At 42.3% G+C, this 26660-nt stretch overlaps 1 protein-coding gene across 2 annotated transcripts in view; it reads right to left on the bottom strand.

The window, feature by feature from the left end:
• Nucleotides 1-10349: 10349 nt before the first annotated feature.
• LOC311061936 (polyhomeotic-like protein 1) overlaps nucleotides 10350-26660 on the bottom strand; it is an 18732-nt gene continuing 2421 nt past the window's right edge. The window contains exons 2-18 of one of the 2 annotated variants that reach the window (XM_084080642.1): nucleotides 26620-26660; nucleotides 25147-25257; nucleotides 24466-24543; nucleotides 23703-23831; nucleotides 22879-23040; nucleotides 22498-22579; nucleotides 20757-21178; nucleotides 19931-20200; nucleotides 18478-18642; nucleotides 17651-17875; nucleotides 16840-16975; nucleotides 16293-16462; nucleotides 15678-15765; nucleotides 15437-15524; nucleotides 13497-13713; nucleotides 11457-11673; nucleotides 10350-10830 (exon numbers count right to left, since the gene is read on the bottom strand). The exon at nucleotides 26620-26660 is cut by the window's right edge and continues 166 nt beyond it. In XM_084080642.1, coding sequence (XP_083936768.1) covers nucleotides 10679-10830; nucleotides 11457-11673; nucleotides 13497-13713; nucleotides 15437-15524; nucleotides 15678-15765; nucleotides 16293-16462; nucleotides 16840-16975; nucleotides 17651-17875; nucleotides 18478-18642; nucleotides 19931-20200; nucleotides 20757-21178; nucleotides 22498-22579; nucleotides 22879-23040; nucleotides 23703-23831; nucleotides 24466-24543; nucleotides 25147-25257; nucleotides 26620-26660 — 2753 coding nt within the window. In that variant the 3' untranslated portion in view covers nucleotides 10350-10678. The remainder of the gene's footprint in view (nucleotides 10831-11456; nucleotides 11674-13496; nucleotides 13714-15436; nucleotides 15525-15677; nucleotides 15766-16292; nucleotides 16463-16839; nucleotides 16976-17650; nucleotides 17876-18477; nucleotides 18643-19930; nucleotides 20201-20756; nucleotides 21179-22497; nucleotides 22580-22878; nucleotides 23041-23702; nucleotides 23832-24465; nucleotides 24544-25146; nucleotides 25258-26619) is intronic. The other variant, XM_084080643.1, reaches the window with a different exon arrangement.

The raw sequence follows: 26660 nt of genomic DNA, 5'->3' as shown, positions 1-26660 counted from the left end.
GAACGTGTGTAAATGTGCAAATGTGAAGCAGTTTGGTGTAACACGCAGGATTCAACGTCAGGTCTCCCGCGGGGGAAGGAACACTAAAGCCAAACATCTTAACCACTAGCCTAAAGGAAAACCCCCCCTAGCTGGGTGAAATATTAGGCTTTTGGTCAGTTGGTCTTTATAGGGAGAGGCTCCGAGCCACTCTGCTACACATGCTAAACAAAACATTTTACCTGGATAGATAGATTAAACACTAGACAATTTCAAGAATCAAATTCAATTTCAGAAGAATCTTTGAAACGGTTCTGCAGTCCTTATGTTTTTATTTCTCTTTTGTTTCAGCACTGGAACACAGAGCAGTATATTTCCACTGCATACAGAATGGCCAATTTCACACAAGTTTAGAGAGTTTAAGTAACAGGATGTTTTTAAAAAGGCGTCTCCACTTCCTTTCATCTGTTAAGAGATCATGGGGGGAGCATCTTTCGTATCAGGCAGAGATGTATGTGGTAGGTTTGATTGATTGAAATTTTTATTAGGCAAAAAGAATGTAAAACAACACAGTTACATTTATAATACTTTTGTCTAAAAGGTCCGGCCAAAAAAGTCCTTGCGGGCTTGTTTCCATTGGGGTCCTTGAATTAATTTCATAGACATATATAGTAGCAACCAAACAGTTCAATAATCAACATAAGAATACAGAGGGGGAAAGAAATACCATTATGTACAAAAAAATATATATACAAAAAAAAAAAACATTAGAAAATAAAATAAAAAGTATGTACAAGAAAAGGGGGAGGGGGGGGGGTCGTCTGTCTACAGGGAAACTGGTACTAGCTCCTCTTTAGGCCTCCAGAAAGATGAGTTTTTAGGGCTGTTTTGAATGAGCCCAGCGAACTGCATTTTTTGAGGGATGGGGTTAGACTATTCCATTCCTTGGTGGCAGTGCTATAGAAGGAGAATTTGCCCATGTTTGTTTTATGGGTGGGTGTTACCAGATTATTGTTTACGCTCCCTCTAGTTTTGTGACTGTGGGTGTCACTAACTTTTTCGAGGTACTTATACAGATATGCGGGTATAGGGGGCATTTCGGGCAGATCTGCATTTACAATTTTGAAGACCAGTCCCATTTTTAGTTGTATAACCCTGTCTTCCACCCTGAGCCAACCTAGGCTGGCAAAGTGAGTGGGAGAGAGGTGGGTCATGGGCCCCAGTCCGAGAAGTAGTCGAATCAGTTTGTTTTGGGAGGTTTGAAGCTTAGTCTTCAGTGACACTGAGGTGTTGGAGTACCAAGAGGAGCTAGCATAGTCAAAAAGGGGCTGAATCAGGGCCCCCGAGAGGGTCCTGAGTGCCTGAGGGTTGACAAAGGAGGAAACACTGCCCATAAATCTGGTTCTCTGGTTTACTCCTTTGAATACCTTTGTTGCCATGCTTTCACCTGACAGGTGTTTGTCAAGAATACATCCCAAATAGGTAATCTCTTCTTTGCTAGTGATGATTGTGTCATCGACTTTGACCTTGAAGTCATTTACCTTCATTTTACTGAGGGAATGTTTGGTCCCAAATAGGATGGATTCGGTTTTCCCAAGGTGTAGTGACAGTTTGTTATCGGTAAGCCAGGTACGGATTTTTGAGAGTTCAGAGCTGAGAGCTTCCTCGACTTGCAACTTGTCCTCTCCCGAAATCAGGAGTGCCGAGTCATCAGCGAACAGGAACAGTTTGCAGTTACAGGCAGCATTCATGTCGTTAATGTATAGAAGAAACAGTAACGGCCCTAGAATGCTGCCTTGAGGAACCCCGCAGCTCACCGGGAGGGATGAGGACATGGTTCCGTTGATGTCAACCACTTGTTCTCTACCCTCCAAGTAAGATCTCATCCAATTTAGTGATGTGCAATCAAAACCAATCGCCCTCAGCTTATCAAGTAGAATTTCGTGGTTTACAGTGTCAAATGCCTTTTGGAGGTCCAGCATGACCATGCCGCAGTATTTGCCCGAGTCTACCTCACGTTTGATGTGATCGGTCAAGTACAGTAGGCATGGTGTTTTTGCTGATGGTAAGATGGAGGTTGTTATCCTGAAATCATAAAGTCAGGGCTCTCACTTCCTCTCTGTAGGCTGTCTCATTGTTATCTGTAATCAGACCCAATGATGTTGGTGTCTTCATCAGCAAAATATGATGGAGTTTGAGCTGTGTGTGTCTGTGTCATGGCCACACAGTCATGAGTGGACAGGGAGTACAGTAGGAGTCAGAACACACATCACACAATAACAGTCAGTGTGGAGGAGACTGTTGTAAAGCTGTACCACCTGCAGTTTAATCACTGAAGTTGTTCTCACATATCCACGCTTTGTGAGATTGAGGCCTATATGCCACATTTGTCCATTTTCCATCCTCATGCCAGATTACTGCACAGTTCGATTTGGTATGGTTAACAGGCCATCCTCTGCGCCAGTACCTGCAGAGTAACCAACATTATTTTAACCTCATCCACTGAGTCACTCACATACTAGCCTGAGAGAACGAGAGCAATCCATGGTCTCGAAGGGCGGATCCAAACCCAGGCGCCTGGAGCAAGGCGCGTCCTCCGATTGCTTCACCAATCTATGTCCCCGCCTCCCCTCCCCCCGCCCCCCTCCTACTCCCCCCCCCCCCTGGTCTGTGCAACATTGTAGAATACTGACGTCACCAAATTTGGAGCGACGCCCCTCTGCACTCTGATTGGTTAGGAGGTAACAAGGTTCACTCCCGCTCCGAGACCACAGTTCCTGGGATCTTCCCCCAGGCTTTTTTCTTTTGCAACAAAAAAAAAGCCATGGGTTTCCGAGGCTACTCACATACAGACTTTGATAGAATTACAATAGAAAATGTATAATATAATGTCTCACCCTGTTGTCAGTACTGTTCCATCCACCCATGTCCATTTTCCCTCAGTGTTGTTCAGACCAATCCAAGATGAATATCTAGGGCTCAAACCTCTGATGAATTCCTGATAATTAGTGCACAATTGAACCGTAATTAGTTTTCCCTACATTCAGGTTTTAAAATTTAATTACATCACATGTATCTATGTGGGTAATGGACACCTACAGTAGGTGCGCGTGTGCGCACCCATGTCTCTCTCTCTCGCGGGCGTGCACACGCACACACGCACGCACGCACGCACGCACGCACGCACGCACGCACACACACACACACACACACACACACACACACACACACACACACACACACACACACACACACACACACACACACACACACACACACACACACACACACACACACACACACACACACACACACACACACACACACACACACACACACACACACACCTCTTCTTCTTTACTATTGATGACCACCAGATCTGCTCCTGTCTTCTGACATTGTTTTCTACCTTCCTCCCAAGTATTTGTTTCAGTAGATCTGTTATAGCAGCTGCATCCAAACTTCTTCCATCCATTGGGACACGTCTTGTCTTAACATCAAACAGGAGTTTTAGCAATGGAACGAACAACAGTCATAAAAGTGAAAAAACAAAACAAACAAAAAACAAGGAAAATGGTCAGAAAGAGGTGATTTTACATCTACTAGCAAATCCGTAGTTTAGAGATCAGTGAAATGAGGCGTAGAGACCATCACCACACTAGGACAGGTAGGTACACAAGCAGCCAGCTTGCATAGTTCAGCAACATGATATTGAGATTTGTGAGTCTTTGTTCACAAACGTCACACACCACGTCCCTTATAATAACAATAATAATAATTAATAATAATAAAGTACTTAATATTCAATAAAAATGTTTGTAACATCTCTCACCTGCAATAAGCTGGTTGATTTTACTTAACTGGACATCCTCCCAAGTATTTGTTTCAGTAGATCTGTTATAACAGCTGCATCCAAACTTCTTCCATCCATTGGGACACGTCTTGTCTTAACATCAAACAGGAGTTTTAGCATCAAACAGGAGTTTTAGCATCAAACAGGAGTTTTAGCAATGGAACGAACAACAGTCATAAAAGTGAAAAAACAAAACAAACAAAAAACAAGGAAAATGGTCAGAAAGAGGTGATTTTACGTCTACTAGCAAATCCGTAGTTTAGAGATCAGTGAAATGAGGCGTAGAGACCATCACCACACTAGGACAGGTAGGTACACAAGCAGCCAGCTTGCATAGTTCAGCAACATGATATTGAGATTTGTGAGTGTTTGTTCACAAACGTCACACACATCCCTTATAATAACAATAATAATAATTAATAATAATAAAGTATTTAATATTCAATAAAAATGTTTGTAACATCTCTCACCTGCAATAAGCTGGTTGATTTTACTTAACTGGACATATGCTTTGGTCAGATTGTTATATATGGACTCTGAGCGGTTTCTCTCCAGGGTCAGGGTTTTATCCATAGACTCTAACTGGATATTATGCTGGACTCTCATCCAGTCAGTGGCTGAATGATCTGTAAAGGACAAAACAATGTGACAACACAGACTGTTGTCACTACCGTCCGTGTGGAAGAGGAGAAGTAGAGAGAAACCCAAAGAACCTGATTTTGTGTCTACAGTACGTATGTTATTAGGTCTCATCACATTATAATAATAACGTACTGTAGGCTGCAAGGAATACACACTATCACATATTAAGCACGATGGTTCCCCCCTTGGTTCTTTGAAACACAAGAGCTATTTCATTATTTTATGAGGAAAAGTGTCAACACAACTTTCTTCACCGCTCTTTTCAGATGCAATGCAACAACACACACAAAAAGACTTAACTCCAGTAAATAATTAAGAATTAGTTTAAAAAGAGAAGTCAAGGCCTGGGTTAAGGCCTTTGTATTTGCTACAGCTAGTAATTATCAGGCAACAAACTCCTTGAATGAGTGATGTGGTAGTGTTGTGACATGGGGTGGGGTACTCACAGTGCATGGCCAGGACTATGATCCCAACCAGCAGCATAAGACACAGCATCCCCAGACACAGAGCAACAACTCTGAGATCCCTTCTCACTGTTTTAGAGCGATGTCCTGGACAAGGGAACACACTCAGTACAGCCATTAACTACAGCTACTTAATGTGCAGCAACTGACAAAAACAAGAGTATAAAAGCCCCATAGCTACCATATCCCTAAAGCGCTTGAAACTTAACATTCTCCCTAAAATGTTGCAGGAAAGACAATACTTTGTACCAATAAACTCTACTCCAACGTTGAATCAGAGAAATCACTTTGACAAAGTCTCACAACTTTGTTCAACTCACCCCGAGTACGTCTTCCTGCTGTGTTCTCCCTCATGACCCTCTGTGGTCCCAGGACAAAGTCATAGCTTCTGAAATCGTCCACACTCTCGTAGATGTGCGCCACTCGCTCCACCAGCTCTCCCGTCTCCTCCACCGTCCTGTCCACTGTTCCTAGTGTCCCTTCTCCGTCTCCATCCCTCTGTGTCTCCTCCACCTGTCCACTGTCCCTCCTCTGTCCTCTGTCTCCATCCCTCTGTGTTGCCTCCACCTGCCCAATGTCCTCGGTGTCCCCCCTCTGTCCTCTGTCTCCATCCCTCTGTGTCGCCTCCACCTGCCCAATGTCCTCAGTGTCCCCCATCTGTCCTCTGTCTCCATTCCTCTGTGTCGCCTCCACCTGCCCAATGTCCTCAGTGTCCCCCCTCTGTCCTCTGTCTCCATCCCTCTGTGTCGCCTCCACCTGTCCACTGTCCCTCCTCTGTCCTCTGTCTCCATCCCTCTGTCTCACCTTCTTTGTCAAGTCTGGCACGGCATAAATATCTGCAGACATCTTACTTAAGACTGAGAGGCTTTAAAAGTAACTATTGACTACAATTGGTACTATGTAGTAAGTAGACTGTATTCCTTTCCTGTCTTCTGTCTTGATTAGCAATATCACAATAGTATGGTTAGTACAGAAGCAATACATATACTAACTAGTTAAGCAAAATGTGACCACGTCTGTCTATGGCTGTTTGGCACAATCTTGTAGTAGTGAGGAAGTGCAAGACTGGCAAAATCTTGTAGTAGTGAGGAGGAAGTGCAGGACGGAAACACACACACACACACACACACACACACACACACACACACACACACACACACACACACACACACACACACACACACACACACACACACACACACACACACACACACACACACACACACACACACACACACACACACACACACACACACAAAACTGTTCACATTAACTGACTCACACATTGACCACATGAATCCAAAAGATTCATGTGGAGAGACATTTGGCGTACAGTGAAAAAAGGAGGGGTCCTAGTATAGACCCCTGAGGGACTGGTTAAATGTGTGATCACACTTTGACTGCAGAGCACAGTGCCAATCAACTCTTAATCACTCTCCAGAATAAAAAACGAAGTTTATTGGCCTTTATATGTCTGCCTATAAGGTTCAGCAAATGACATGGAATTTACAGTACACCATCTTCAGACTTTCTCCAATCAGAAGCTCTTGGATCATTTTCATTTTGATGATATTTGAGTCTACATGAGTATCCGACTTATAATTGCAGGCAACAGACCACTTTTTCTGTAAATTCTTGCTTAATAAATATTCAATGTTGAATGTATTTTAATTTAAATAACACTTTTTTTTGTCTACCACACCCAAGACAGTTCTATAAGTTGCTTGATCAGACACAGAGCCCTACAGTATACTGTATAAGCCCATTTAACTTCACGTTAACCATGTTACACTCATTGAAAACACACACCCCTGGTTCTGGTGACTGATAATGTCCTTCTAATGCATGAGGAGAATGTCATTTTTCAAATAGTTATTTCATTACATTAATATTTTCTGTAATGCAATGTTGCATCAAGTCAATACATGAAATCCATGAAATGCACTGATCTTAACAACATTAACCGCATGAACCCTAGCATTCGTATTCTGGTCATAATAGGCGAACATTCTGTGACATTAGCAGGTCTATAAGCTCACCCTGCATCGCAACATGAACCGTTATGAGCTTGTAGATTGGCGATGTTCTGCGATGAGATTTGGCTTAGAGTAGTGCTGCACGATTCTTGCTCAAATGTGAATCACGATTTTCCTCCATAAGAATTGAGATCACGATAATCACACGATTCTCTTGTAAATATAAAAATATTAAGCAAAAAAAATCGAGATTGCATAGGTGTCTGAATCCAGATCACGATTTTTTTTCGATTAATTGTGCAGCACTAGCTTAGAGGGGAAAAAGGAGGGGAGCAAGTACAACCCCCTGGTGGACCCTGATCAACGGTGTTGATCGGAGTGTTTAAGTGTTTAACCCTGGCATCCCTATTTTTCTCTTTGTTGGCTGAAAATTTGCCAAATAAAAGTATAGAAAGTGGTTAATATAGTCACACATTATGCAGTACAGTAGACCATCATTACATGCACATGCATTAGTCCTCTTTCAAATAACAAGCAGTGTCATCACTGTTTTTAAAGTTGTAGACATTATTTATTATATTTGCATTATGATATTGTTGACCATCAACTCAATGCTTCAAAAACAGTCCTGCCAGGATTTTGTTTTGTGATTTAAATGAAAGAAAAAAGAAAATTGGTTTGCAATAGCTTTTGTAGACCATTTTCTGTGTGGGAAATGTACAAGATTGATCAAATCAAGCAGTGATCTGCTTGCTATTTTCTTTTACACGTTGTAATCAGCATATAACTACAAAAGCAAAACAAAAAAGTGCAGCTCTTTAAAAAAAAAAACATGAGCATGATTGTATGCTGGTTAGTGCAGGGATTTAGTCAAAAAACTAAGCCTCATATAAGGATGGAGCTGTTATTTAAACAAAACTTTTAAACAGAAATTTGACATAAAATTTGCTGCAGTCATTGCAATTTCGTGAAATCCTGGCAGGAGGGCAAAACGTAAAGACACAGTTAGCGGAGATTATTAAAACTAATCGGAGAAAGAATACCACAGGTCACTGCTAATAAGAGAGCCAATGATAGACAGATAGCTAGCTAGGCATGTACGTAGTAGGTAGGTAGGTACACAATGTGTGACACAGCTATGAGGAAGACAAATATGCATCTATTTGCAAAGTTCCTTGATCAAAGGAAAGCTACTACTGCACTTTTCAGTCAAGGTTCTCGGGAAAGGCAACAGATGTCATTGCTTGAAATGACGGTTGTAAAAAAGGAACACGCACATGCGCACGCACGCACTCACACACTTATGGAATGATATGAAAAGCAGTTTTAAAAACAAGACAATCCTTGTCTAGGGTTATTGTAGAAACTAGTGATAAAGGCCACTATGTTCACAAAAACATGACACACTTTCTAAAAAGCTTAAATAAGGCAGTCCAGCAAAACAAAGGTGCATTTAAATATAAAGACAAACAATAAACGTATTATTACAGTATAGTCGTAGGGTCTTTTCAAACACACAAACTCATTCACGCTTTGATTAATTTTTTTTGTCCTACATTTTTAGGTCCACATATTGAGGCTACAAGCCTCATTCACAAAACTCTTTTACTTAGGACAAAGCGCTCCGTTGCATGTTATAAAGATTCTTTAAATTAAAAAGATAGTGTCACCTCAACCTTTTCTTTTTCAGCTCGTTTCATTGTTACCTTCAAGATTTTCTCGTTGCATCCAAACCAAGCCCTTAATATTTGGTCTGCCCTGTAAATGCTATATCATACAGATCAGAAATGGTTATACAGTACATGTATACGTCAATAAGGGATGGGACGATACATAAAATCATCTTTTATCGTGATAAATATTACTCTAATCATCGCAAAATCGGATATGGAGATGGTATGTGCGTGTGAAAAAAAATAATACTGGATAATGTTTTGGAGTAGGCTGGCTTGCAATGTTTACATTCCTAAAGGTAGCTCTCCACCAAACAGACTACTACAGAATCGAATGAAGTCGATTGGAAGGTGTGAAAAAAAAGTTGCCGAATGCACCTGAGAACCGACACAGACAGACGGCTACTATGGTGCTAAATAATAGCCTATTGGCTTGATGTCTTTTTCTATAAAAATGAATATTCCTCATTGTGATTTTAAAAAAAAAGGATGTTCACAAATGATGTCTTATGAGACAACACACTTACCGGTATTTAACCAAATGACAGGTCATGTGATTCCAGCATTTTTAGTGCCATTTTAAGAGCTTCAAGTATACTTTGATACACGCAAGAATATCGTTAATCACAATTATTTTGGCCTCAATAATTGTGACATGAAATGTTCATATCGTCCCATCCCTGCTGTCAATAGTCCCCCGCCTCTAGGCGTGAATGTGCCCATGGCAGGCCGCCTAGGGTGGTCAGATCCGGCCGGTGCCTTCTTGCTGTCCCCCGTTTTATACACTATCGAAAATGGGCGGGGAGGGGTGAGGGGTGGGGGGGGAGTGTGTGCAAGCAGAAGTGTACTGTCCAATCTCCTTGGACAAAGCAAAAGTCAAGAAAAAGAAAGGACTGCGTAGGGGACTGGACCCAGTTGCACCACCTCACACTAAGTTCAAACTTAGCCTAGTTATAGCTTAAATGGCTTTTAAAAAAAAGCCATTTACCCCATTTAGCCGGGAAAGTATCTGTGTCATTTTTAGATTTCTTTGGCTATTCAAAAATAGCAGATATACAAGCTCATAGTGCGGCACCGAGTGCCGCGCTATGAGCTTGTAGATCTGCTATTTTTTAATTTTTTTATGTGAAAATGTGTGCAAATCTTTAAATATATATATTTAAAAAAATATATATTCAAAGATTTGCACACATTTTCACGATTTTTCCCAAAATAGCAGATCTACAAGCTCATAGCGCGGCACTCGGTGCCGCGCTATGAGCTTGTAGATCTGCTATTTTTGGGGGTTTTGTTATGTGAAAATGTGTGCAAATCTTTAAATATATATTTTAAAAAATATATATATTCAAAGATTTGCACACATTTTCACGATTTTTCCAAAAATAGCAGATCTACAAGCTCATAGCGCGGCACTCGGTGCCGCGCTATGAGCTTGTATATCTGCTATTTTTGAATAGCCAAAGACATCTAAAATGACAGAGATGCGTCCCCAGATTGAATGGGTTAAGCTATAACTAGACTAAGTTTGAACTTAGTGTGAGGTGGTGCAACTGGGTCCAGGGCTTTTTGAAATGTGGTGTTGAAGCTAAAGGCATGGTAATTCCCCCCCCCCCCCCCCCCCCGACTGGTTTTGCACAGGGATGGAAGCACATTATCACGATATAAGCACAGAATAACATCCAACACGTTGTTCTTCTAGAAAAGCAGTTCTTTGTCCTAGGATCTTCGTGGATCTCACACCGGTTTAAACTTTCCACTAGAACCAGTCTGACGCCTTGCTTCTGCTCTTGCACCGAAAAAAAGTGCCTGATCCTGCATCCCAGAACACAGTCGCTACATTAACCCATTAAGACCGGGAACGCATCTGTGCAATTTTCAGATTTCTTTGGCTATTCAAAAAATAGCAGATATAGAAGCTCATAGCACGTTTTTATTTTGCACACACTTGTATATCTGCTATTTCTTGAATAGCCAAAGAAATACAAAAATTGCAAAGACGCTTTCCTGGATTGAATGGATTAATTCTTCTGGATATGAGTGTTTCAGGGTTAAACTCGGGCTTAGAACGGAGCATTGTGAGAACATTAACGGTCAGTCTCTCAAGCTGTTGATGTGGGCACAGATCTTGAGGGCGGGGCCTAATTTGATGTTCATGGTGGACATGAGATGCTCCTCTTTGAGGAGCAGCAGCGCCTGTCCGTCTATCTCCTGGGACAAGAACTGAGAGGCGATCTCCTCGCAACCTGGAAGAGAAGGAGAGAGAAGGGAGGGAGACCAAAGGAGGGAGAGAAAGAGAGAGAGAAAGAGAGAGAGAGAGAAGAGGAAGACAGGGAGACGGGAAGAAAAAAGGTAGCAAAAAGAAAGAGTAGAAGAATAGTAGGAGAGCAAGGACGAACAAGAGAGTGGCAGAATGAAAAGGTTAAGATTTGTAATAAAATATTTCAAATATTTGCACATGATGGACTTTCTGTGAACTGTACCCATCTTAAAGTCCCTGTCCATGGTGGGTGTTTTGGGTTAAATCCTCAGAAAAAAAATCAGAAAAATAAATGTTCGTTTGTCAATAATTTCATTTCAGATTTGAGCTACTGTATAACCATTATTTTATACTTTGGGCTATTCAAAAATAGCAGATATACAAGCTCATAGCACAGTACCGAGTGCCACGCTTGAGTTTGTAGATCTATTTCTTTGAAACGACATTTTAAAATCAAATCTTTGCTTCTTCTTTCGCTTCGTCATATAAAACACTATGCAAATTATAGAACCAATATTAAAACATTTAATGGTTATTATATTAGATCATTATTTCTATTCAAAAATGCAGTTATCTCCCTTAACAGATATATTTATGTAAACTTATTCCAACCTTGTAGGGAGGAAATAAACTGAGACACTTCCTCCACGCTCCACTGGGCGGGGCTAGAGGGCAGGAAGCTAGGCGTGGAGCCCTCCGACAGGACCAGCGGAGGAGGAGGCTGGTGGTGGCAGGAGGCCATGGAGGAGGCTGGGGAGAAGGACATGGGGTCGTCCTCCTCTTCCTCACCGCTGGAGGCCTCGTCCGAGTGGCTGGACTCTGATCGGCACTAGAGAGGAGAGGAGAAGAGAGGAGAGGGATAGGAGGAGAGAGGATGAGGAGAGGGAGAGGATGAGGAGAGGATGATGAGAACATATATAATAGTTTGGGATTTTAGTTTTGTTTTAGTTCATTTTGAAAAATCGAATTCAGTTAGTTTTAATTTGTTTTTAGAGCGGATTTGCTAGTTTTTATTTTTTAATAGTTTTAGTTAGTTTTTATTAGTTTTAGATCGTTTTTATACCCTGGGTTATATTCAAGGTGCAGGATTGAATAGGTAAGAATTGTGTAATAAAAACTTAACAAAATATAGAATTTAAAATTATTCAATTACAGATGAACCACCAACCATCCACAAACAAAAGGCCATTTTGTCTATAATATTCTATAATAAGTTTGTTTTAGTTAGTTTTGTAAACACACAATACAGTTTCAGTTTTCAGTTTTAATTTTTATTTATTTAGTTCAGTTAACGAAAATGTTTTTTTCAATTTTGGTTTTAGTTATTTTGTTAGTTTTAGTTAAGTATATTAACCCATTTTGGGCAGTATGTACAGTATATAGCAACATACATTTGTGGTAATTTCTTAATAAATATTTGAAGTTTTCCAGAAAACTTTAGAAGCCGTTTTTAGAATCTGCCTCAGGTCTAAATGGGTTAACCTTGGTGCAGATAATAAAACAGAAGAGAGCATTATGCCATTGAGCAAGGCCTGACCCACTCGGCTGCTCCAGTACAGCCTGAGAACTAACCTCGGTCCCAGCCTCACTTATCTGCGAAAAGAAGAGCCTGGTCACGACCTAAAGCAGCGAGTGTCTAGGAAGTGCTGAGTGGGTAGGATTTCCGTCGTACGCGTTTCCCCCGGAAACAATATTTTTTTGACCAATCACAACACTCGTTTCATTCACGGAGAATGTTAACAGATTTGTAAAGCATCAACGTCATTTCCTTGGGCGGTACTTCCGCCAAATTGAACCATTTCCGGTTGTCAACTTCCTAGACAACCAACATCCCAGGTCTTGCCCAGGGTGCCTGAGAACTGACAACTTTAATCCATGAACACATCCATTCTATTAACACATTCCACGCCAGAGTTTAATATCATAATGTCCTCACCAGTGCCAGCGTTTTATTGTTGTTTTTTTGTTTTTTTCATGTCGCCACAGACCTTAAAATCGCGCGTTCAACAGTTTGTAAACACACAGGGGATCTGTGTGAGACGCCCAGCGAAGACCGTTTCGCTACAGCGGTTTATGTTAACACATTCACTGCCTGAATTATTTCAGATTTTTTGCAGTTTTATGCCAGAGATTTTTCATTGAAAAAAAAAAAGTACTCAGGAGCCGAGATACAGAATTTTTACAAAAAGTTTTAAGTTAACAAGGAAGTGGATAGGAGTCTAGATCTTCGAAAAAACATATCTCCTTGGTCTTTGGGTCAAATTTAATTAAAAAAAAGAGTTAATTCGATCTAGGCAATCAAGTGATGGATTTGAAAAACGAGTTAATTCGATCTAGGCAATCAATGTGTTAAACAGTGATCAGCGATGAGAAAAACAACAACCGAGAAAATGGAGATTTAGTTTCCGCTTTAGAGGGTGAAGGCGGATGGGCTCGAAAATCTCCGGATACGGATAATTCCGTTTCCGGTGGTGCTACAATGAAATGTGTCGTGGCTAACGAGGCCTACAATGAAATGTGAACCTGCGAGTAAAAAAAAAAAAAAAAGACCACTTCGCGTAGATCTACGCGACTGGCACGCTGCGCAATTATTTAGGTTCGCGTAGATCGACGCGATTGGCACTCAATGTGTTAACATCGGGTCACTCTCACCTTGACCGGTATGGGCCTGCCCGCTATCTTGGCGCTGGCTATCTCGGAGCTGGTCCTGCGCGGCACCCTCCGCCGCACCACGCCTCCTCCCCCTTCCTCGTCCGAGGCCGATAGGTGGTGGTGGTGGTGGTGGTGGTGACCCTGGCTCTGGTCCTGACCTTGACCGTGACCCTGGCTCTGCCGCATGCGGAAGTGCTGGCTGCAGCTCACATTGTACCTGGGAAACCAGTACATACTGTATAGTAGACAGACGGTAACATATACGGTACTGTAAGCCGGGACGAGCAAGCAACACACACACACACACACACACACACTTCTTCAGTTCTTTCCTCTCTCTGCGCCGTACACAGTGCTGAGCTTGGCTCAGGTGTGTGTGTGTGTGTGTGTGTGTGTGTGTGTGTGTGTGTGTGTGTGTGTGTGTGTGTGTTAGAGCCCCACATTGGGTCTCAGTTATATTGGTATCAGCGTATGTTATTGTCTGACATGAAATGTTTAGTATAATAAAATATATATTTTGTGTGTGGGTGTGTGTGCGTGTGCGTGTGCGTGTGTGTGTGTGTGTGTGCGTGTGTGTGTTGTGGGCAAAGGGGCACTGATGCAAAGCAGAAGCAGACAGATGCAATAAGAAAACATTGTCACAGTTTTACCATTTCAAACAAAGCAAATCTTTGCATTGTTTGTGGATTGTAAATGTCTCACATTAAAGACATGTACAGTGACAGAGCTTTTTGATACAAAACGAGTGCAAAAATTACACTTAACATGTGAAAACCTTTACCAAATGGACCAGAATCACAGGCAGTAGCACCCATTATGACACAAATATGACAGAAGACAGAAAAGCACAGGGGTGGAGAAACAACTAGAATATTCACTCACTACAAGAGGCTCATGGATTAAGGCAAAATAAAATCTCATGACTGAAACAAATATGTGTTAGGCCTAATCTGTGATACCCTTTAATCATAAAATAACGCACAACCGAAAATATGCTATCTACAAGCTTACAACACGTGGCAGTCCGGGCACCTAGGCTCGTATGCAGCCTGACAGCGCGTTGCGGGTTCAAGTCCTGATCTGTACCTACTGTACTATCAATAAAGGCATAAAAAGCCCAAAAATAAATCTTAAAAAAAATAAGAAAATAGCCGATACTAAGTAATTAGTTATTTTCCACCCCAGAACCAACACAAAACAGAGAAAAACTACATGCAAGGAAAACATGCACAGATAGCCATCTTAGAAGAAACACTTAACCATTTAAACCCTATATACTTTGTTGACTAAGGTCTATACTTGGTTCCCTCCCATTTCACCAAATCTCTTCACTGAAAATAGCTGATCTACAAGCTCACACCGCACCGTGTTGTGACGTGTGGCGAGCTTATTAGATCAGCTATTTTTGCAGAATGCTACCCTATTTTCACCCGAATGTTCGCCGATTATGACATGCACAGAATAGGGGTGCTACGGTCCATGCGATTACATGGACACTTTACGCGTTTTTAAGTGTTAAGTGACTTTTAAGATGGTTACCATTGTGTAGCGTGTTGTAGGTCATGCATGTCAAGGTGTAAGTCAGTGGTTCTCAACCTTTTCCGGATCAGGGCCCACATGAAAATCTTCTTTTCAGATTATATTCCGGATTGGATCAATGGAACTAACATAACTAGACCATACCCGGTCGACGCATCCGTGGGGGGATATGCGCACATGATCTGGCAACCCGGGAGGCGACATTGTTTCACACATAAACGCTAATAAGAAGCTGAGATTTGATGAAATTGAAAAACGGGCTTCACAGTTAAGTGCAGATGGTAATGGTCAATGGCTGTGTGCAAAATCAGAGCAATTGCTCCAGCCACTGAGGCGAAAACTGAGGAGAACCGGGTAGCTTCACGCACCACTACAGACAGACGTAAGTGATAATACTGTACCTCTTAGCGCAGGTCATGGAGCAGAAGCGCTTAGTGCCTCTGAACTGACCGGCCGGGGCCAACTTCTTACAGTACTCACACTTCAGCACTAATAGACAGGAGAGACAAAGAAAAAGAGACAGGGAGAGAAATGGAGACAAGAAATAGAGGAGTCACTTCTACAGTGATAAAATAACATTTGAATAATAATAACATGCAAACAAATGCAGCATCTTCACTCTCAATGCAGTTTGATTGTTACCTGTTGCTGGGGTGACAGATTCTGATTGGTTGGTATCTGGGCTGTCGGTCAAATCCTCACCAGTGGGCTCTTTCACTGGACCACACACCTGTCAATCACACACACAAAAGGGGAAAACTTGATTGTATAATCTATTTTGTATCGTATCATTGCAGTTGTTTTGTTTCTTTGTAAATTAATGCTCTACTTGATCACACTACGGCATCACACAAAAGCATCAAAAGTAGCAGATCCACAAGCTCATTTTGAGCTTGTAGATCTGCTACTTTTGATACTTTTGAATTTGAATCCTGAAAAGTAACAGTTTTAGACATATGAGGTTTCCACCCGACGGAGACGACATATATCAGTTTAAGCTGTTCTTTAGTAAGTAAAAAAGGACTAATATAACTTGTAAACTTACGCTTGGCACTCCCAATTCAACAGTAAGCTACTGAGCACCTGAAGTGCTACAATAATACTACCTTAAAACTCAAGACTCAGGGACTGCACTTAACCTCAAATAACAAGATGAGACCTCAAGAATTTTGGTTTTAAGCAGATCTGTACAAGAAACTAGGAAATATAATACCCTTTCAAATGTTGTACTCTACCAATCTCATGGGGGATACTCACGGGGAACGGCTCAGCCCCCTCCTGGATGACGAAGCCCTCTATGAGGTGCGTGAGGACGTGGGGTTTGACGACGGCCTGCGGAGGGGGAGCCCTTTCTGTGTGACCTCCCCCGACGCGGGTCACAGCAAGGCCCGGGGACAGAGAGGGCGAGGGGGACGCAACACCGGGGCCTGGCCAGGGAGAAGGTCAAGTTAACTTTATCCGACTTTGTTCAGCGTCTATATACAAGTGGTTCTCAAACCTTTTCAAGTTAAGGGCCCCCAAATTGATATATATTTAGCCACGGACCCCCATCTGAAAATATTTTGTGTCAGGGACCCCCAGAAGAGAAGATTTGTGTAAAATATCTTTCGAAATTATTATTTTATTTGGAAAAGTTTTCAATATTCTTCAAAGGTTTTCAAAAATAGCAGATGTACAACCTCACAGCACGTGAGCTTGTATATCTGCTAAAAATGCTATTTAATTATTTATAGGAATAAAAAAAAAATTGTCTTGACACCATCGCACAGCAATGTTTCTAACAATGCGCGCGATTGGTTTCTACCTGCTTCGATGGCATTGGCGGAGAGCACAGAGGGGTGGTCTCTGATTGGCTGGAGCTGCGGGGGAGTGGGGCCATCCTCGCTATTGGCCGAATTTGATTCCAGCTTCCTCTTTAGTGAGCCAGTCATCTGCTTTCCCTATGGACATAATATTCATGTTTCATATACCTGGTGTTGTCAAATAATAAACCAAATATCATGATATTTTTACTGAATAGCTCGATATCAATATTGTGATGATAAAATCATATTACAAAATTCCACACAAATGATTACCAACGGAAGTTGGAACTGTAACCACTTGGCAACAGTATCCCAAAAGTGCACGATCTGCAACTGGTCAATTCAGGCCGTTGCAACTGGTTGCAAGTTCTAACTAGTTGCGTTGCAAATCACAGGTGTGGACTGGGGTTAAGGCCTAAGCGATTAAAACCAGGAAAATACAACACTTATGCCATATTACAAAATGTTGATACGCAAAATCCCAGACAATACTCTATCTAGTCTCATATCATGATATCGATATAATATTGATATTTTGAACTCCGCTTTTAAAAAGGTGCAGAAATGATAGCCAACTAGTTAAATATCTCTATATTCTGACAGTAAGCATTGCTAGAGGGTTTGTTCAGTAACAGTAGTCTCCCTGTCTCTCCAGCTCTTTAGTAAACAGAAAATGCATTTGGTTGGGATACCAATTCTATCCAATCAGAATATAGAGCTTTAACTTTTTAAGAAAAAAACAAACAAATAAAAACGTTTGTTTTAATCAAAAAAATATCACCTACACTATCTTTAATGTGATGAACTGACCTGGGATGTCACTGACTCTCCATTGGCCACGGCTGACGCTCCTCCCCTATGCTCCTCCACTACCGCCACCAGGGGGAGTGTGAGGGAGGCGCGGGAGAGCGAGGAGGTGGGGGGAGCAGGAGGAGCGGTGACAGCGGGTGACTGTGAGGAGGAGGAGGAGGTGGTGTGGCTGCAGCCAAGCGCTCCATTCTGCTGACCCTGGCCGCCAGCCGCATTCTGATTGGCCTGCAGTTGGGGTATAAATAAATATTATCAATTTTGGGGGAACAATTGAAATTTAGGCTTTTACAAACTAAAATAGCAGATCTACAAGCTCACAAGGTTTCATGATGTGATTCTTTGTGAGCTTGTAGATCTGCTATTTCAGCTAGTGTTTGTGTGACAGCATTGTACGATAAGTTCATGTGAAATATGGCTTATGTGGTTAAGAATCGATTTAGTTCATTATAAAAAGTATTTTAGATTTTTTTAGCACTGATTCGTTGACATAAAACATAAATAAATTACAAAAGGAAACCGTGGGGGGCAACAAAATGTGTTAACATAGCATCAAATTCAACTACTTTTAACCTATTTTATGCTTAAGCTATTCAAAAAAATATATATTATTTTTATTTGCACAAAATGAAAAATTTTAATACTTTTTTAATTATGAATAATTTTGAACACAGATCTTCTCTTCTGGGGTTCCCTGGAAGAAAAAAAATTTCAGATGGGGCCTGGGCTCTGCGTCCATATTACATATGAGTTTGGGGGTCGTTGACATGAAAAAGATTGAGAACCACTGCAATAACCGTTAAGAAAATAAGCAGCAGTTGCGGTCCTACCTGCGGGTGCACGTGGGAGACCTGGGCCGACGACAGCGGCAGCGCCTCCTGAAGGCCCTTTAGCCCCGTCCCTCGACCCGCGGCAGACGCGGCCGCCTCCCGGGAGGCGATGGAGGCCACCATGGTGAGCAGGCTGGACGAGCTGCTGAGGACCGACGAGTACGCCTGGCACCATCATGAAATGTTACTGCCATATCTAATATATCTAATACTTTAAAAAAAAATGTATCAAACATTTTTCAACAGACAAACTTATAGACCAAATCATCATGACAACATCACAACCAAAACATTGTTTTCTGGATAAGTAACGCCAGTAGCGTCGCATTGGAACAGTATTATTTGTGGAAGAACAGGACATTTATGATATTGTTATTGACTATTAGAAATATATCATTTTGTTCTAAATATCCACAGCTTGACAAACTAGACATACAGTAGCCTGGGCAGCATTCCATTTTCGGGTATATGATCCGGTCGGGAGCGGAAGTAAAAAAAAGAAAAAGTGGCCGGATAGGCAGAACCGGAAAGACGTCTCACCCCAAAATAGGTCCGTGCTAATAAAATCCTTGATACGGCATTGTTTAGCTTATTTTTTAAATGTAAATGTGCGTGCACTATCCGGAGACTATTTAGCGTCGGTATTATCCCACGGGGAAACTCTATTCCATTTAAACCGCAAAACCGGATAGGCAGAACCGGAAAGAGGATTCTTTTTTCTTTTTTTTTTCAGTAGGCGTGGTCTAGACCGGATCATATGTTGTCTTCTGGAACGCAGACCAGGCTTTCCTCCGAGGTGGAAAGACTGGTGATGCGAGGTTAGACATACAGTAGCCAAAGTTCCGGACACTATTTGATCTTCTGTAGATATCCATAGACATTCTACCCGGAAACACAGCTCTACATTGAAGTGCATTGAAGTGGGATGGCTCAGGGTAGAGGACAGAGGACAGCCTGGTTTTCAAGATACTCAAGGGACATGTACCTAACTACTTCCAAAGAGTGAGAAACGCCCACAGGCACAACACCAGAGGGAGCTCCACTCCATGGGGAAAACATGGGGATGAATTCATTCTACTGTTATGTCACCAAAATGTCTCCCTATCGACTCCCTATCCTCCTTCAAAACCGCCATTAAAAGAGCACCGGCCTGTCTGCAATTTGCAATTGGACCTTCTAGCTTGCGAAAAGAAATGAAACTCCCCACTGTTTTCTGTAAATATACTTCTACTGCTAGTCTCTTGTATAGTATTGCATGTGTCTTTATATGTCCTATGTATTGAATACATAGGACCACAATGGAAACAAGCCCTCAAGAGTTTTTTGTGTTATCCTTAACACAAAAATCTCAATCACTCAATCAAAAACATGTTGGTTTACATTCTGATCTGGTCTGCACAGATGAATGGAAACAACTCAGACGAGTATGTAATAACTGTGGACAGGGCCTTACCGTTGAGACCGGCACTCCTCCGGCAGCGCCACCGGCGGCGGCATCGATGCGGGCCTGCGCCAGGGCCAGCGCCTGTCCGTTGACGCCCAGCGAGCTCTGCCTGGCGCCCACGATCTGGACGGGGATGTGAGGCTGCTGCTGCTGCTGTGGGGGCGGGGCCTGGCTCGATCCACCGCCGCCACCGCTGTTGCTGATGCTGCTGGGGGGAGGCGGGGCGGGAAGGATGGGTGGAGGGTTCCTGGAGGGCAGCTGCAGGGGCAAGCGGAGACCCTGCAATGTAGTAGTAGTGGTGGTAAGCAAATAAGTACCTTTACAGCTTTTCTCTTCCTGTGAAGTTAGCATACCGAAATAGAAGCCATTGTTCTTGCATTAATAAGAAATCAAATAAAAGTTGTTTGAAATGACCAAAACCTGCCTACCCTAGCCCTCCTCTGAGACACAGACTGACACAAATCAGACAGAAATGGTGTGAGAACCAATTATATGGATGAAGTGGTCCTTTAAGTGCAATTTTGAGGTACTTTTACTTACAATATCCAATTATAATAATAATTATACAGAATTAAGACGTATTTCATCCCACAGGGGAAATTCAGTTTTCAGCTTCACCCAGCTGAGTGCTTCTCTCGGGGGAGCGCGGCGGGTGGGGGGCAGTTAGGGGTCCAGTGTCTTGCTCAGGGACACCTCGACACTTTGCCAGGGCCGGGAATCAAACCTGGGACCTTCTGCTTTCCAGGCAGGCTCTCTCTACCCATTCAGCTATGGCCGTCCCCTTTACTTTACTAAAATAAAACAAATTAACTGCGATCGAAGATATATAAAGTACCTGCAGGGTCTTGGGCTGAATGGGGATGGGTCCGTTGCCGTGGTGGGCCGACTTGTCGGCGGCGCCGAGGGACGCCTTCTGCAGCGGCTGCACCACCAGGGTCTGGGCGTTGACCCCCGGCTTGATGGTGGCCGTGCCCACCGGGTAGCCGTGCGCCTGCGAGACGGCGCTGGACGTGGGCACCAGGATGTGCGTGGTGGTGGCGGCCGTGGTCACCGTGGTCAGGGCCCGGGGCCCGTGCAGGAGGAGCTGGGAGAGCGGGATGGAGGAGGTGGTGGAGGTGTTGGAGGAGGTGTGGTGGTGGTGGGCTTTGAGGTTGGAGGGCTGCGGGTAGGTGGGGATCTTGATGTGGGGGAGCTGAGGCTGCGGCTGCGTGGGTTTGGTGGGCGACTGGGGCGTGGGCTGGATCAGGGAGTAGGGAGCTGGGACCAATAGGAAAACATAAAAGAACGAGAACATTGTCAAAACAAACATAACAGTGACTTCAAAAATGCTGGTGTGCAAAATAAACAATATATCTCTGCACTGTACACGCCAGCTAACAAAAAAAAAGAAGGAATTCTTCAACAAACATCAACAGATGTCAACCTATACTTGAATGTAAACACAGAGCAGAAAATATGAATCAGCAACTTTGCGGGGAGTGGGGAAGGCAAATAAAAAAGGAACGTACATTTCTGATCAATCATCTGTAACGCCATTGGGCAAAGCAGTTGGCTTTTCCCTTAGTTCCTTTAAATCACAGTTAAAAAACCTTTCTGATTGCTGCTGCCTTTCATTTTGTTTTTTATTTATTATCTTCACTGTAATTTTACTCCGTTTTATTTTTAGTTGTTTTGTTTTCATTGTATTCTAATGTCTGTTTATGTTTCCTTTGCTTAATGTTTTATGTAAATCACATTGAATTGCCTTCTTGTTGAAATGTACTATACAAATAAACTTGCCGTACCTTCTTCCTCAATCACATACATTAAAACTATGTACTTTATATTACATTATATTTGAGTTATTAGTTGATGCAACCAATTATAGTTTAAAGTGGTACAATGTAACTTTTTTTTTAATGAATAAAATATAATTTTGTCTTATCTGTATGGTAGAGTATGTTAATAAAATATAACTTATACAATTGGGGTTTTGTCTCTCTGCTCTTCTATTGAGACATTTATATCGTGTCAAAGGTCATGTCTCACATAGACACAGGATCTGACAAGAATGTTGACCTGATGGTCAAGATTGAATGAATCCCCTGAGCAAGCAGGCAGGCTCCATTAGCTCAATGGTAAAAGAAATTCAGCATGTGCGCAGGAATCCAGGTTCAAATACGGGTTAGAAGAGGAAAGTTACATTAAGGGTCAGAGCTACAGTGCCCAGACATTTTTTTTAACCAGTAACATAATTTCAGAGTAGGTTTCCTGTATTCTTCACAGTCAATGACTGTCAAATACCGTCAATGATGTGGTGAGTGGGTAGGGATGACATACTGTAACCATGTTAACCACGTTACAGTATGTCAAAGCTCAAAGCTTGAGTCACTTTGCAACTCCAGTAAGTACAGGATGAAGGAGAGGTGTCAAAGGTCTGTGGGCTTCCTGTTTACCAACAGTAAACAGGAAGTGCTTATACAGTATTATGCGCCAGCGTTATTTTTCAATGTCATAATGTCACACGTAGCTCATGCATGCTTTTCATACCCGAGATAAAAGCCCAGTGACAGGACATAGTGCGATAACCTCCTCACCTGAGTCACTCTTCTCTGGCGCTTCAGTCTTCACCCCGACTCCTTTGGGAGCAGACACTCCTCGCATGGCCAGGTTCTGCACCTGGGACCGGGTTGGGAGGAAGGGACAGAGAGACAGGGGGGGGACAGAGACAGAGAGACAGAGTGAGAGAGAGAGAAATTAAGATGATATTAAACACTTTAACCCTGGTATCCCAAGTTTGGGTATGTCATTATAGGCACAAACAAATAATGATCTCTGCTTTCTGTAACAGTGAAGCATGCAGCTCTTCCACGTAAAGGATGTGGAAAACCTCATTAACAAAGAAAAAAAAAAGAAAACAATAATGTGCCAGACACCATGCGACTGGGTCACCACTGTCACACATTCAGTTCAAACACCTGGTCGTTATCTGATTGGCTGCTGGAGGAGGACGCAGGAGTCACTTCCTGTTGCTGGTGAGCTTGCGGTTGTTGCTGGGCGACGGCAACGGCAGCGGTTGCCGTGCTACCAGGCATGAAGATGAGCTGAGAGGAGATGGGAGCTCGCAGAGAGCGGTTCACCTAAACAACAACAACATTAACCCATTAAGACCTGAGGCTGATTCTACAAATGCCTTCAAAATAACTAATTCTCAAACTTTTTCGTGCCAGGGACCCCCAAAATGATATGTATTTGGGCCCCTCCCTTTATCATTGTCTAAATTGATTAGTTCGATGAACTGTTGCACCCATAATCAACATCAACATCAACAACAACCACCCAGCTGACTGTCAGACAAACAGGAATGGTCGTTCTAAAGACATGGCAACAGATCATTTAAAATATTGGAAATTCAACTAATACGAAGAAAAAAATGTACCTTGGGTTATAATTTGGCATTCTCATAAACAATAAATATGTTATATACATTATGGTGATCGAGTTTGAACAGCTAAATCCGCTCGGCTCCCTACATTTCTCATGCTAAAGGCAGTGACGTCTGGAGCGGAAGTAGTATCACCTTGCTGCTGCTGCTTTACTGTCCTTGAGATCAAATAGCAGATCTACAAGCTCACAACGCCTCACATCGTGAGGCGTTGTGTGCTTGTAGATCTGCTATTTTCACTACTTTTGTGTGACACTCCTGTATGGTGAAGTAGGGCTTTAATTTACGCAAAAACATACAAGCGTGAAACTTGAGGATATGAGGTTTCTGTCCGACAGCGACGATGTATAACCTTACCCTCAGGTACATTTGTCCCTGTCCACCTGCCGTACCGCTCAGAAGCACCGATTGGCTGATCGTGGACGTGGCGGTGGTCCCCTGGCCAATAGGACGTGTGCTGGCTCCTCCCGAGGTTGTAACATTTGCCTGCAAAATGTTGGAATGAAACTGTACAGGTTGGAATTTGAAGGATGAAGGGATTAAAGCAAAAACAAAGTTCACGACTGAATATTTTTGTTAGGCCAAGTCCCCAATCTGTGATGTGGGAAACGATGTTAAAGGAGTCCTCCACACTAGTGCTGTGTTTCCTAAATAATTAGCACAATATGTAGAATTACTATGTTAAGGTATCATCGTTCTAAACCTACAGTATGTGTTTACTGTTCTACATACAGCCAACCAGTTGAAGAAATTGCAGATTGAGGATTTAACCTTTACTTTTTCTTTCATGAAATATCGTATATATATATATATATAGTACTACATATATATATATAATACTTTCCAGTAGCATGCCGGAGCAGTAAAGTATCAATGCCTGTGTAAATGTGGTGGTAGAAGTATACTGTATACCAGGGGTCTTCCAACGTTTTTCAGGCCAAGGACCCCCTAGCTGAGAATTGTATACAATTGTGTTTCAGATTAAACGTATTTGTTTTACTTGGTCTACTCTTGGTCTGCTCCCTCTACACCTATACCTCTTTGCAAAAATAGGCGATCTACAAGCTCACAACGCCTCGCAGCGCAAGGCGTTGTGAGCTTGTACTGTAAGGGTACGTACAGCTGTAGCAGTGGTGCTGGTGCTCTGAGAGGAGGTGCTGCTGGAGGGACTGGACTGACGACTAGCAGCCAGCGTGGCCTGGGACAACACAACACAACACATCACAATACAACACAACACAACACAATACAATACAATACAATACAATAGATAACACTTTATTTTAGGGCTCGGCAATTAACCGAAAATATATCGAGACCGATACTTAGAACCTCTAACCGACTTAATCGTACTCATGTAGGTTCATCAAATCATCGAGAAGCAGGTTGTTTTTTTATTTTATTCCTTTATTCCAACTAATCGACACGAAAACAAATTCATAGATTTTTTATAATCTACTAAATCGAATAGTCTGATTAACCACTTACCCCTGTATTACACTTAATTGACAGTGGCGGCGTACAAACATAGTTGCTGTAGATCTGCTACTTTTTATTCATTTATTTATTGAAATAATCATTCATTAATCACAATCGAGGCAAAAGTTTAAATAATAACAATAATCGTGATGTTGATTTGAAGTCATATTTGCCCGGCCCTACTTTAGTCACATGTACCAATTTACAGTACACACACACACACACAAGCATTTAGGCCTAAGAACGCAAGCGAGCATTCGTGCACACACACGCACGCACGCACGCACGCATACACACACGCGCACACACACACACACCTTACCTGTTGGACTGCAGCCAGGTTGTGGAGTTGTGCATTGTTGATCTGCTGTTGCAACATGAGCTGCTGGAAGTACTGAGCAGCATTGGGTTGTCTCTGTAACGCCTGCAGGGCCTGGAGACACAGAGCTGGCTTTACTTTTCTTCACCTTAATCTCTTAATCCCAAAATCTACAAGTGGATATTTTAACCACTTAACTTATACAACTTTACTGTACGATGAATAGCTCAAATAGCTGCTAGAAGCTCACAACGTATGAGCACGTCATCGCATTGTGATGCGTGGTGACTGAGGTTGTAGATCAGCTATTTTCTGGTATTTTTGAAAATTCATTTTTTTCCCCAAGCAATTTCTTCTAGATTTTGTAATTTTTTTTAAATTGTAAAAAAATGCACTTATAATGGAACGTCACGTTGACAGTGGTTAAGGAGAACAAGGAAAGAAAGCGGCAACAGAAACTAATTAAGGTCGATAGAGAAAAACAAATGGAGGCGCTGCAGTTGGAGGAGAAGCAGGAGGAGAAATCCAGTAGAAGGACGAGCGATGTTTTCACTGTGACAGATTGCCTGCCAGCAGGCAGATGATAGATACAGTGCATACAGTATGTATGTATGCATGTACTGTATGTACTCTCATACAGTAATAACTCCAGGGATTAGACAGAGGTTGAGACACAGACAGAGCCACCACGAATTTGAGTGACAAAAAAGAGTGTGGCGACAGGGAGATGCAAGCGCCTGTCTGTTGTCCTTTGTGTCCGTCTGCCTCTCTCTGCCTGCTCGCTCCATCTGTCTCAGTCTCTCTCTATCACTTTATGTCTGTCTTTTTCGCCTGTCTAAATCATAATGCCGCGAACCCCACACTTAACTTGTCACCCAACGAACGCTGTCTGTTATTTTCTGAGAGACCGTTTGTTATTGTCTCTGTGTCTCACTGCCTTTGTGTCTCACATAAATACGAAGGGTGATTTATACTTTTATATAATTATACTTTCTATAATTGTATGTGTTTTTGTACCCCGAAAAAAGACGATCCGCAAGCTTGCAGATCTAACCTTAACTGTCCAATCCGAACCCTAACCCTGTCTAATCCTGACACTAACCGTCCAATGCTAACCCTAACTGTCTAATCCTAACCCTAACAGTTAACTGTCTAATCCTAACCTGAAACTTTTCCCAAATGTTAGCCTAACAATAAAACACTTTTTAAAAAAACATAAAACAACCATTTCTTCTGAGGCCTTGTTAAATTGTCCCCCACAATGTCTGTTTCTCAAATTCTACTATACTTGTGACATTGGCCCCTCACAAGTATAGTAATTCAAGTACACACACACACACACACACACACACACACACACACACACACACACACACACACACACACACACACACACACACACACACACACACACACACACACACACACACACACACACACACACACACACACACACACACACTCTATCTATTGTACCTGCACAGCCTGTCTCTCATACAGAGACATGGAATTCATCG

The sequence above is a fragment of the Gymnoscopelus microlampas genome (assembly GCF_963454915.1).
Source record: "Gymnoscopelus microlampas genome assembly, chromosome: 15".
Taxonomy (NCBI): Eukaryota; Metazoa; Chordata; class Actinopteri; order Myctophiformes; family Myctophidae; genus Gymnoscopelus; species Gymnoscopelus microlampas.
The sequence above is the reverse complement of the archived record's forward strand: the minus strand, read 5'-3'. Positions and strand labels throughout refer to the sequence as shown.